Below are 13,650 nucleotides of genomic sequence, written 5' to 3' on the forward strand. Positions count from 1 at the left end.
CAGGTGTTTACCTCACACTGTGCATTTTGCAAGTTATTTTGTGTAATTTTCGCAAAGCCCCAGATTGGTGCTATTAGACCCGTGCTGTAGTGAGAAAAATCGGCTCCAAGGGTGTAAATTGCTAAGAAACAATGGTGCCATCATGAGAAGCCACTGTGGAGGTTTCCATTCCATAGAATCTATTTGTCTCGCCAGATTCCACTCAGGGGATCCTTTTCTCAACACAGTTCCTCCATCACCTCACAAAAGGGATTCTCTCCACTCCTAACCTCAACTACACACCACCCCTGCCTTGCCCCCAGCCACTCCCTAGACTTGGCCACGTCTACTCACACTTTTAAGATGGCAAAGTAGCAGGTATGGGAAAAGAGTGGGTGGGGAGGTCTTCCAGATGAGCACAGGCTTGCACTTAGTGTGAATCTCTCCTTGCTGGGTCGCAGGCTTCATAACCCGTAGTGAGCCCGGGCAAGCAGCTCCGCCATCACAGCTCATACAGATCCCTTCCGTCCCATCTCTTCCTTTCCTGAACCCTCAATCCCCTTCCTGGGGCGGGGATGGGTGGACTTATCACTGATTCCGCTAGAAAGCCACTTTGGCATTACATGGCTTTGAAATAAAACAACACTCTTAGGCTACCCAGGGGTTAAGATCTTCTGCTGTAATTGAATTAATTCCATGGCAAATTCAGGAACTCTAGAATAAATTCCTAAAATATTATGAAAACAGTAATAGAGAATTTGTAGCTCCAACACAGGAGAATATCCCTCTGTTACAAAGAAACAAGGAACATTGGGGTCATCTTGGATTGAGGTTAAGAAGTGGTTTGTCAGATGGGGCACCTGGGTGGCTCCGTGGGTTAAAGCCTCTGCCTTCGGCTTGGGTCATGATCTCAGGGTCTGGGATCGAGCCCCGCATCGGGCTCTCTGCTCAGCGGGGAGCCTGCTTCCTCCTCTCTCTCTGCCTGCCTCTCTGCCTACTTGTGATCTCTGTCAAATAAAAAAAAAAAAAGAAGTGGTTTGTCAGATTATCAGAAATGACGTGATACCATTTTACTTAGCAGTAACTGAAGTCATGACATAGTAACTAAAGCAGTCTAAACCTTTTGTTTCTAGAAGTCTCTCCCTCAAGTTTTTCTAAGTCCATATGCCTCTCCCCACTCACGCTCTATCCCAGTTTTTATCTACAATGAATGACCAAAGTGCAGCAGGAAGAGAACCAAGAATTTCAAGGATCTAGGTTTCACTTGGATTTAATGGCAAGAACATAGAAGGATCAAGGCATTCAACTTACTGGAAAACTCCACTGGCTTCATCAGCATGCTGGCTCCTAAATGGAAGACATGTTTCCAAGTTCCATTATTTGACTTACTATTTCTGTGATCTGTTGTAAAACATTCATCCTCAGTATCTTCTTTATGTTCAGTTAGTCACTGTCTAGAACATCATTCGTTTTTGATGTGGTGTTCAATGATTCATTAGTTACATGTAATACCCAGCGTTCATCACAACACATGCTTTCCTCAATCCCCATCACCGGGCTACCCCATCCCCCAGCCCCTCTGAAACCCTCAGTTTGTTTCCCTGGGGTCCAGAGTTGCTCATGGCTCCTCTCCCTCCCTGATTTCTCCCCCTTCAGTTTTCCCTCCCTTCCCATACTTACCTGGCAGAGAAGATACCCTGATCACCCTCCATATCTTTGATTTTGAATTCATCAGGGAGGAATGTCCCCACCTACAGGGTTCTGATGAGGATTGAGACATACCACAAAGGTTTTAGAAGCTACAAAATGCAAAATAAAATGAATATCCAGCTGTTCCTTAAGACTTCTGATGGCTTTTGCTTATTGAATAAGGCAAAGGAGAGAAAATTGTAATAAGCTCCTATTCTCACATCCATTCTCATGCATGACATTAGTTTCATATTATATCCTGTGTAGGATCCATGGGTCCTGTGTGCAGGTAGGTTAAATGCACTTTAGTTCTATCACAGCCATAGATCACTGAAAGGTAGACGCAAAAGCCAAAATTGGGTCTATTTGCATGTTAGGAGTGGTTCTGGAGCTCCATCTGGCTGGTTTATCCACAGTAGGATAACTGGAATTAGAGTCACATCCATCCCATCTCTCCATCTACAGTAATGAGGCTTTAGGCTTTCTCAAGGTTTTTTTTTTTTTAATATCCTTTACTTTATTGAATCCTCTTAACATCTGAGAAAGACATTACACCAAGAAAAACAAAAGGAAATTTGAGGCAAAGCCAATGTAGGGTCTTGGGGCCAAATGTGGAATTAGACTAGGATTCTAGAGATTGGGTATTTAATATGCTGCCTACAACAAATGGCGGTAGAGCACTCTGGAGGTCACAGCTCATTTGTCCCTATGAACAGGGACACCTCAGCAATCTCCTGGTGGTTTTAATCCAAGACCCTCCCATGGTGAAGCTATGGCATCTCCTCATTGGGTCACCACCACCATTTGTCCTCAAGGTCATTGAAATCCCATTTACACTTGACTCTTAGAAAGGACCCTCTCTCCTGCAATTCCTCCAGCTCCCCCTTCACTACGTCGTACAACTCTTTCTTGAGCCTGCAAGAAAGAGAGAGAATGCTTTTAAAAATGCATAACTTAGATGTGAAGTTGATAATATAAAGTCCTGAATAATACAGCTTTTGATCAACTTCCCAAATTAGGCAAGATTCCTTGGAATCCAAGAGGATTTCTGCTAAAATGTGCCCAGTTTAAAATCTTTTCCAGGGGGTAGGGCGGTAGCCATGGCTTACCTTTCTGACCTCATCTCCAGATTACTGAATAAGGGGAAGAGTATTCTAATTCAATGCTCTATTTCAATGCCTGGAAGGAGCAATACAGAGCTTGGTAGTCCAACCTCAGGGCCTTCATACATGCTACTCCAACTTCCTTAGAACACTCTACTCTTTGTCTCTTGTCACTGTCCAGGTGCCCCTCCTGATACATAGATTCCTCCTTCCAGCCTCCCTGGGACTTAAGAACCAACGTCACCACACCAGACACACTTTCTGTCACTGCTCTGACTACCCTTGTTCTTCTACCACAGTCCAGAGTTTTCCTCACAGCATTCATGACAACACTGCTTTTATCCATCTCAGATTTGTCATCTCCCTGAGCAGAAAGAAAAGCCATGAGGGCAAGCCTCACGACCATTCTGCTATCAACCATGGCACGCTTGTCAGCATTGAAAGGGATGTCGTTGAGTGAAATATTGAATAGGTACAAGCATGAGAAAAGCAAGGGGCCTCCTCCACTTCCCCAATGTTTGTAGGACCATGCTGCCCAGCATGGTCATCACTACCCACGTGGGGCCATTTAAACTGCAATTTAAATGGAGAAGAGTAAAAAACTCGGTTCCTGGGTTGCACAAACACCCTTTCGAGTGCCCAGTTATCACACGCTGCTACTGGCTACTCTGCTGGACAGGAGGTATAAACTCCTTCCGTCATCACTAAAGGTTCCGCTGGCTGGCCCTGCTCTAGGAAATCGAATGCAGGCTGAGCCCAACGCTTGCTTTAAAATATCAGCCAACCTGCCCCCCTCTCTCAGCTAGTGCTTCCCAGTGTAAAAGTCACTGGGGTTACCCAAGTTTCTGTAGTTTGCACGTTGATTTTCTCAAGGCCTTCCACAGTATGCCGACTCCACTGGGCTGCAAGTCATTCTGCAGAAGGTTCAGGTGAACCAGGCTTTTACTGCTTCCAAGAACAGAGGAGACATGCTGGCAGCAAGCAGACGTCAGATTGCATTTCTCCAACCTAGCAGTGGGTGGGAAGGAAGTGTGAGAGATGGTTCTCCAAGACTGAGAAGTTAGAAGTGATACCGGGTCTAAGAAAAAGTACGTGGTTAAAACAAACTGGCTTCTAGTGGAGAGCTTACCACACACCGGACACTTCTCCAAATGTTTACACATAACTCGCTAATCCGTATACCAGTCCTATCATACGTAGCCAACATCTTCAACTCCATTTGCCAGCTGAGGAAACAGAACATTAGCCTGTCCAACCATCAAAGAAACAATATTCAGCCTTAAAAAGTGGTGTGAATTTATTTATAAGATCCTTGAAAGGACTAAAATAAGACTACAACCCTTTCCTTACACTTTCATCTTGTTCCTAATTTCAACACAACAAAATCTGTATTCCTAGTAGCTAGCCAACCATATGTTCAAAGACAAAAGTGACAGTAATATCACTTTAAGGTAGTGGAAATTTCCATCTAAGCCTATAAAGAAATGTGATAGGTGTCCAGACATGGAAATTTTGATACATCAAGAACAAAGGGAAAGAAGGTTTCCTTAGGAAGATGTTAGATGTTCGGAGATATGGAAGATGTTGGGTAGGATCCAGAGAATGCTTCAAGGTAAAGGCACTATTTGGTGGACAGGAAGAGGAGGATATGAGAGAAAAACGGTTCCAACATCACCCAAGTGTGTCCTGTCTCTGGTCTAGCGCCCCCTGCAGGGCCTTTATCACCATGTTACATATTATTGACCTCCATCATGTACATTTACTAGTAGTATTTCCCAATGAGGGGTGGTCTTCCCTCCCCCCGCCCAGAGGAGACTGAGCAATGTCTACACATGAGGGTGGCTTCTGGAGGGTGGGGGCCAGGGATGCTGTTCTGAAGCATACAGCACACAGAACAGCCCACAGCCAAGGACTACCCAGCCCAAGTTGTCAGTAGTGCAGAGGTTGAGAAACGCTGGTCTGATGGTAAAGGTGGAAGCCTGTGAACACAAATAAGACACTCGGGTGCCTACTTTAAAGCTTATACATTGGCGGAGTGCCCGGGTGGCTCAGTGGGTTAAGCGTCTGCCTTCGGCTCAGGCATGATCTCAGGGTCCTGGAACGGAGCCCCGCATCGGGCTCCCTGCTCAGCGGGGTCTGCTTCTCCCTCTGCCCCTCCCCACCGCTTGTGCTTTCTCTCTCCTCCTCTCTCCAAAAAATAAATAAAATCTTTTTAAAAATTGTTAAATCTACAACACTGGAGAATGAAACTGACTGAAAGTGAACCGAATATCGGGCAGGCATTCGTCATTAGAGACAGGGCAATAACTGTTGCAAACATTTTATTCATTTATACATCCGGAGAAGGTCCTAGAGAGTGAGGGCTTAAAACCAGACCAGCATTCTTAAGGCACAAATAGGACCTTGAATTACTTGCATAAGTATGACAGCTTCTCCTTTACCTATAGGATACAGAATATTGAACCTCAAGATCCTTCTTGAAGGACAGGGATGTGGTGAAAAAAAAAACAACTTCCGAGTTATTTCACTTATTAAGGGCATAAGGTCCTCAAGGTCCATCCATTTAATGGAAATGGCAGGATTTCCACAGAGAAAGACTGTGTGATCTCTAAGTATTTTGTGAGAGTGAGTAGACATGGCACCTATGTGAAAAATAGCTATCATGTAAGCCACACTTAACCAAAACTCCTATTATTGGAGTAGAAACCATCTCAGTTTGCTGAACAAACACATCACCTTACGGTTAGAATCAGACTCCCCCTTCGGTGGAAAAACTCTGGGGCAGGAAACATGGTACACCAGCTCCCACCTGCTATCCCAAAGGTACTGACCGAAATGAAGAATATCTACAATACACCACAGGTGGGGAGTGACCGGAATGAACTTCTGTTTCTGCACTTGAACCTCATCGTTAAGCCGAAGAGATTCCGAACAAGAGAACTTTGTCATTTGTTCCTCGCCTCCTTGAACCCCCAGGTGACCGTGTGTCATCCCCTCCGGATACGAGAGTAGGATGGGGGCTTCCCACAAAGAGGACTGCGTCAGCTCACCCAAGCGTGTTCAGTGCACAGCTCGGGTCTTTCAGAGCCTCACACAGGTGCATCACGCCGTCATCCCGAACATCATTGCTCCCGAGATCCAAAATTTTCACGTTATGATTATGCTGGAGGGCGTTAGCAAGCTCCTGACAGCCCCCTGCTGTTAAAGAACAGCCCGACAAACTACGAAACAAACAGAAAGGGGGAAAGAATAAGAATAAGCATCCTCAGGCTTTGCTCTGTCTACCCCAGCCCACATCACAGTCCTCCAAGGGAAAGAGATGCCGAAGCCAGACTTCTCGCGCTGAGCCCTGGGAAGAAGAGGGTGCTGGCCAGGAGGTCTGAGACTATCTACGGGTAGAAAGGACGCAGCTGACAGGACAATGCGGCTCTCTTCCCTGTACCATCTGCAGAGTTTGCGCCTGGCTTCCTCTGGACTTGACCTCGTGCATCCTCCCCTTTGCTGATTTTACTTTTCCTCCTTTCACAGAAATAGATGGCAGCCACAAATCTGACTGCATGCCACCTTCTTGAAGTCCTCTGGGAGTCATCAAACCCACAGAGTGGCCTTGGGAACTCCCAACACACACTGTGGTTGGTCCTTAGCCGTGATCCCAGTAGCCTCACCGCCCACTGCAGGCACATCCCCCCCCAACACACACACACACCTATCCCCCTACAGGAGAACCTGCAGCTCCTCTGGTGAGCACACACGTCCATACCCGGGACTCCAGCCCCATCTGGAGCTCAGGCATTTTCAAGTCAAGTCACACACTTTCTTCCCATCCTCTGAAGGACAGAGAGGCAAAGGCACTCACTCCAGGTTCTGTAGGCGGCAGTCCGGGCGGCTCAAGGCCTCACACAGAAGCTTCACCCCCTTATCTCCCAGGCTGTTCCTCCTCAGGTTCAGATGTGTCAAACTCTTGTTCTCAAGGAGCGCGTCTGATAAGTACCTGCAGCTGGGGGCCCCGAGCTGGCAGAACCAGAGCCTGCGGGGTGAGAGCCACAGAGACAGATGTTCAGGAAGGCAGCCCGAACTGAGGCCCCTGGGGATGCGAGCCTCAGGCCCCACCTGAGTTCAGCCACAAGGTCCCCTTGAGCCCCAATCCAGGATAGGTCACGTAGCCGTGCTTACTTATCCTTTCCCAGATTTATGCAATGAGCACAGCAAGAACGTTCTGGGCCTTAGTGGTGGTCTCAGAAAAAGAAAGAAAGCCAATAGAAGGATGATGATTGGGGCACCAGGTGGTTGGGGCACCAGGTGGGCTCAGTCGGGTGAGCACCCAGCTCCGGATTACGGCTCAGGTCCTGCTCTCAGGCTCCCGGGACTGAGCCCTGTGCTGGGATCCGCACTCTGCGGGAAGCCTGCTTGAGGATTCTCTCTCTCTCTCTCTCTCTCTCTCTCTCTCTCAAATACATAAATCTTTAAAAGTAAAGGCTGATGATCAAAGCCTATCAAGTTTCAGTAACACAAGAGAAGTTCCATAGATCCCCCATGAGCATTGCGCTTACAATGAATGATCCCACATTATGGACTTAGAGTTCTCTAAGGTTTACCATTTTCTATGTAAATAGTCTGTGTTAAGTGATAGCTCAAAAAACATTAATAAGAATGGTAGAAGAGGGAACTTTGGAAGGTGATGGGTAGGTGTTAGGTCTTAATGGCGGTGATGGTCTCGAGGGTGCGTAGCTGTCCCCTAACGCACCGACTCGTGTGGTAAACACGTACGACTTCTCACATGGCAGAAACATTTAATGTGAGAGGTTTTTTGTTTTTTAAGTAAAAATTAAAAATACAAGGGGAAACACTTTAAATGAGCTTGAGGCAGCTAGGCATGAACCCAGGGCTTCGAAGCTCATCAGACGCAGTTTGACTGGTGCCCGGCCGTTACCGACTGTCGTCAGGCCTGTGGCGTTACCCTCCGTGGCCTTCACCTCTCGCTAAGGTGGAGCCCGAGCGCCCATCACGGCACTGCTGATCCCATGGGCCGGGACACGCGGTACTCAGAGCGGTGCTCAGCACGTGTGCAGTACAGACTGTAGGAGATACAGAGTACAGCAAGCGTATGCAAGCGTTAGGTGTATGTAAGTATGTGTGCTATGTGTAGGCATATAAAATACTTAGGATTACAGAATAGACATGTTAAACACACAAGACATGTATGTTACTGTGTAACATCATGAATCATAAGTTACATTTATGATTTATATATTACATTTTGGTATATATTCATGTATCTATATTAAATTACATATTAAAATATATTGCTATAAGCATAATTATTATTAGCCTACATATTAACTTACTGTAACCTGTCACAGTCCTATATACCACATTAGTTCGTATTACGTATGTATTCATTAGCTGTTCATGGTTCTTTGGGGCTCGGGGCCAAGTGAGCGCTAACCTTCTGGTCCATAGCTCAGATTCCACCGTCTTTCACCATTTACCCCTCAGATGCACCCCGTGGCCTTCTTACCCTTTTATACTCATTCACCTGAACAATATCCAGTTCCCAGAAAACCCATCTCTGCATCTATTCCAAACCTTCCAGAGAGCAGCAGGGTGCAGCTGACGTAAGAAACATCTAGGAGATCACACTTGTCACCCGCCATTGCCCGTGGACTCGTCCCCACCCAGCAACCCCCTTGATACCTGGGGTCCTGCAGATACCCGCTCAGGTAACACCGCTACGTGGCCAGTCAGTAGGCGTCTCACGCTCCACCATCCCAGACCAAACCCCTCACGCCTAAACCTCATCCCCCCAGGTCTTCCCCATGTCTGAAAAAGACCCCACCTTTCACCCAGCGGCCAAGCCCATCATCTGGAGGCATTTGGGTTCTTTCCTTCCTCAACCACATCACTGCATCAGCAAGTCCTCCTGGTCCCGGCTTCGAGTATACCCCAGACCCGACCACCTCACTCTGGTCAATTCGTGGTCATCCTCTTGCCTGGTCTACAGGCACTTGCTTCTGCCCCCATTTTTGCTTCCATTATAGTCCACCCTTCACCTGCCGCTGGGGTAATCTTTCAGAGCATGTCCCTGTACAAACTCCAGTCCTCAGACAAGGTTCCACCTCCAAACACAACAGACTCCTTCACGGCCGGGACATATTCCGGGCCTCGTCCTGCCTCTCCAGCTTCTTCTCTGCCCATCATGCCCCTCACTTGTGTTACCCCAGGCTTATTAGTGGTCTTGCTATTCCTACAACACCCCAAGAACATGCCAGTCTTGGGGCTTCTGTCCTCTTCCGTGTGTGTGGCTCCTTCAGCCAATGTCTGGTGGCTTCAGTGTCACCTCTGATAGGTTGGTGAGAGAAGACCTTACTAAGACACCAGCCCACCACTCCTTGTCTATTCATTCCTCTTCGTTTTTCTTCCTAGCAGAGCTCCTGGTCTTGTTGTTTGGTATCTCACTCATCCTCCACACAGGCGGGTGTCTGTCTTGTCCCCCACCCCAACCTTGGTGCACAGCTTGGTGTCTAGAGATAGGAGCTCAATCATCACTTGACCAGACCATAATTTCCTGGTATCCTTGTTAAAATGGAATTCCTTGGCACAACCCCCAGAGACTGATTCAGCAAATCTGGGGCTACTCGGAGCCTGAGTTTAGAATGGCGCCCCGCACAACACATGTTAGTAATCAACGGTATAAATGGGTCCCAAATGAAGAACCCACTATTCCCCCCATGCCCACGCCCAAGGAGTCACTTCCGGAAACGGAACCATGAGGAGCTTACACCAGTCTCTCTAAGGCACATTCGGGGTGAGTCAGGGAAGAGCAGAGGAGCCTCACGCCGTCATCCTGGAGTGGGTTAAACCCCAGGCACAGTCGAGTGGTCCTCTGGATGCTGGTGAGGCATGATGCCAGGCCCCGATAGATGGCCGCTGACAGCTGGCATTTCTCCAGGCTGTAGAAGGTCCAAGTACAGTGTGAGCCCCAGCTGCACCCAGTTCTTTCTTTCTCAAACTCCCAGTACCTTGGGCCACACATCTGGGACCCAAACATCATGAAACGATTAAACTGGATGAAGGACAAAGGTTTTAAGGAGAAAAAGGTGGGTCAGCGTAAGGGCTTCTCAATCTCAGCCCTACTGACCTTTGGGCTAGATCATTCTTTGTAGTGGTGTGGGGCTGGGGCCCCCCAGGGCACTGATGGATAATGATCATACCCGGTCTCCACCTACTAGATGCCAGTAGCGTCCACCCCGCCCAACTGTGAGAACCAAGAAGTGTCCAGACATTGCCAAACGTCCCCTGGAGGACAAGATCACCCCCAGCTTAAAACCACTGGGTTTTCCGTGTTCACTGTGGCGTCTGCCTCTCCCTCTCCACCCCCTCTCCTATCCGTGCTCTCTCAAATAAAATCATTTTGTCTATTAAGTTAACCGCCATACAGTGCATCATGCATTTTGAGGTAGTGCACAATAAAATCTTTTTAAAAAATTGGGCGCCTGGGTGGCTCAGTCAGTTAAGCATCTGCCTTAACTTAGTTCATGATCTCAGAGTCCTGGGATTGAACCCCAGGTCGGGCTCCCTGCACTGCGGGGAGACTGTTCCCTCTTCCCCTCCCACCTGCTTGCGTTCCCTCTTTCTCTCAAAATCTTCAAGCACTAGGTGTTATATGCAACGGATCAATTATTGGACACTACATCGGAATGTCCCATATGTTCGCTAATTGAATTTAAGTTTTAAAAATGTTAAAGTAAGAAGTTAAAATATTAAAAAATAAATAAAAAACAAAACCACGGGGTTTAGAGGAGGCTGGCAGGTAAGTCAGCCACAATTAAGGTGAGGGCAAAGCTGGCTGAGTTGGAGCCCCAGGGACACGGTGGAAAAGAGTGAAAATACTTACTTGTGGGGCATAAGGAATAACACAGAGAACATGGGGAGATGGAGAGGAGAAAGGAGTTGGGGGAATCGGAGGGGGAGACGAACCACAAGAGACTGTGGACTCTGAGAAACAATCTGAGGGTTTTGGAAGGGAAGGGGTGGGGGGTTGGGTGAGTCTGATGGGTACTAAGGATGGCAGGGATTGCACGGAGCAATGGGTGTGGTGCATAAACAATGAATCTTGGAACACTGAAAAAATAAAGTTTAAAAAGATAAAAAATAAACAAAATTTAGAAAGAGAAAAGAGTGAAGATAGGGACAGTGTCAGTGGGGTAGTAAGTACAATAAGGGATCCCCAAGGCTCCCCCAGACATGCTGCCACTGTCACCCCACCCTACCACTTAACCTTGCAAAGACGCAATTTTGACAAGACAGGAAGACTTACGACAGCTCCTGCAGGGAGGACGTTGACACCGTGGAGGGCCCCTGCAGACTTTTTTCCTCAATGCCCGAGAGATCATTGTCCCCCAGGCTAAGGAAGCGCACACTTGAGTTCTTGCGGAGCTCCAGAAAGAGACGACAACACGTCAGAGGGGTGAGGCCACACGACTCCAACCTACCAAAGGGGCCCCAAGACAGGCAGTTACTCCGGGGAGGGGAGGTCTTCATCTGGAGGCCCCCTTGTGCCACAAATGAACACTTATTTCTCCTTGTTCCTCGTCGTCTCCCCAGGCAGGACGGCCTCCAGGTCCGTGCCCCTGTCAGGGCCGCATGGCGCCTGGCCCAGCACCACCGGGCAGCCTGTTAGAAACGCCAGCTCTCAGGCCCCCAGCAGCCCTGCCGGCTCTCGGGGTGTGGGTCCCAGGACCCTGCATTTTAACCTGCCCCTTGGGCGGCTGTGGTAGACCTGAAGTATTGGGAAGCACTGCCTGGGCCCCACAGGCTTGTCCCCTTCACTCCTCTTTCCCTATGTCCTTCGGGTGCTGTGCTGAGTCCTGCCCTCCCGGCGCGTCATTGAATCTGGGGGCGACCCCGGGACACATCTGGAAGACCAGAGATTTACCACAGATACTGGAGGTTGCAGGCGGAATGCCTCAGGGTTTTAAAGATCATGGTGGACACAGGAATTCCCAGGTTGTTCGAGCTCAAGTTCAGATGGGTCAGCCTTTGGTTGCCGTGTAGGACGAGGACAAGCTCCTTCAGAACCCGCACAGGACTTACCGACTTGCACCTGAGGAAAACAGGAAGTGAGGAGGCTGGCCTCATGGGAGGGGGTACACCCTCCTCTTGCCTTTCTCCCCCACCCCGTCCCCCCACACGGACCGCCTCCCTCAAGGATATCATCTCCAAGAGGAATCGGAAACTTGAAGCCCGGCCGGATGTGTTGCACCAGGAGTGTATCCCCTCCCCCATCGCGTCTGCCAGAGGAAACCCTGGAGCCCCTGCTCTTCTGGGCAGGGGTGACCGCCCCCAACCCAGAAAGATCTGACGAGAACACCACTCTTCTCTTGTTTTCTCTTCTTTTTCTCCACGTCTTTAGGACTAAGTGATAAGACCAACGCAGCGGGGAGGGAGGGAGGATGCAAACACCGGGTCCTGGTAAAGGGACATTTGAGGCTGTGTCCTGTGCGTCTGACGCAGCTCACACAACACACGGAGGTTCGAGGACCGTCGCTGCTGCCAGGTCTTCTGCTCTAAGCTCCCTGCAGCAGCGCGCGCATCCAGGTTCCAGACCTCAGGGCAGCCCCGAATCGCAGAGGGACAGTAGGACAGAATTAGTTGGCGTGGACCCGAGAGCATCCGACCCAACACCTTCCCCAGCCCTAACATGTGGTCTCTCCTCCATCAGGTGGCTCTTCCCTGGCTTCTTCAACGGCCACCTCCGTTGCCCCTACCTGTGGAGCCTGTGAGCTCTGCTTACATCACGCAAGGGGTTTCGGTCCAAAACGATGTGTCAGCTCCCATGGGCAGGTCTTTACTCCAACACCTTTTAGACAGGCGAGGCCCTTCTGCTTTCTCTGTCTCCCAACATGAAGCCTCCCCCTCCATGCCGAGTCCCCGAACAGATCTCCTCCTGCTCTGGGAGGTCTCCATGTCGCCTCTGCTGTGCTGGCCATCTAAGTGTGTTCCTCCCACACGGGCAGCCCCGTGCAGGCGGGAGTTAGCCTTTCTGTTCCCGGCGGTAACCGCAGAATGAGGAGATGCTCGTTAAATACCCACTGAGTGAAGAAATGCCCGAGCACGAACTCCCCACCTTCCCTTAAGGCCCAACAATTCATGTGGGGTCCACATAAAGTCGCCTCTCAAGTGCTTTGTCCCAGCCACGTCCTCCAAGCTTCCCAGTCCTCCATAGTCCGCTCAGAACAGCAGCCTTGCGCAGAGGTCCTGGGGGCAAGGCCGTCCGTGTACCCGCACCTCTCACGCAAGACCATGCGACGGAGTACCAGGTCTTCGCCTGAACGCATACCAACGTGTTTGTTATCCCAAGCACCCGAGCTTACCTTCTGAAAAAGAGATCGTCCCTGCAGTAACCAGGAGAAAAATGCCGGATTGTTCCCCGTTGGAATTTCGCACACCATGTGCACACTTACGTCAGTCTCTGGAGCTGGCATCTCGGGCTTCTCAGCTCGTAACAGAGTTTCTTCATGCAAGAAGCGTTAAGCTTGCTGTTACTCAGGTCCAGCTCCCTCACATTCCCATGGCAAAACACGGAGCAAACATCCTGCCACTGATGTATCTTGGAGTGCAGGCTTGTCATTTAGGAGAGAGAAAGAAGGTTACTGAGGTGAACCACACCTGATGCCCAGAGTGTGGCCTACAGGAGACAAAACCAGACCCATGGGAAGTGAAGGAATTCACTGGCATACTGGGCAGGAAAACCGGGACCACAAAAGTATTAGTTCTTTAAGTCCCAGATGTTTTATTCCAACAATCCTCACCGTCCTTCTCAGAGGAAAGCAGCGGTAAGGGAGGGGAGGTGGCCATTGGTAGGATCCTCACACGTTCA

The 13,650-nt window shown here is 49.3% G+C and overlaps 1 protein-coding gene across 1 annotated transcript in view; it reads right to left on the reverse strand.

The window, feature by feature from the left end:
* Positions 1–3,604: 3,604 nt before the first annotated feature.
* Positions 3,605–13,650, reverse strand: part of LOC111139603 (NLR family pyrin domain containing 13) — a 36,464-nt gene continuing 26,418 nt past the window's right edge. The window contains exons 3-8 of the mRNA XM_022491923.1: positions 13,235–13,393; positions 11,707–11,874; positions 9,551–9,721; positions 6,628–6,798; positions 5,822–5,992; positions 3,605–3,779 (exon numbers count right to left, since the gene is read on the reverse strand). Of these exons, the coding sequence (XP_022347631.1) occupies positions 3,605–3,779; positions 5,822–5,992; positions 6,628–6,798; positions 9,551–9,721; positions 11,707–11,874; positions 13,235–13,393 (1,015 nt within the window). The remainder of the gene's footprint in view (positions 3,780–5,821; positions 5,993–6,627; positions 6,799–9,550; positions 9,722–11,706; positions 11,875–13,234; positions 13,394–13,650) is intronic.

Source organism: Enhydra lutris, unplaced genomic scaffold, assembly GCF_002288905.1.
Source record: "Enhydra lutris kenyoni isolate GAN:26980312 unplaced genomic scaffold, ASM228890v2 scaffoldscaffold111, whole genome shotgun sequence".
Lineage (NCBI taxonomy): Eukaryota > Metazoa > Chordata > Mammalia > Carnivora > Mustelidae > Enhydra > Enhydra lutris.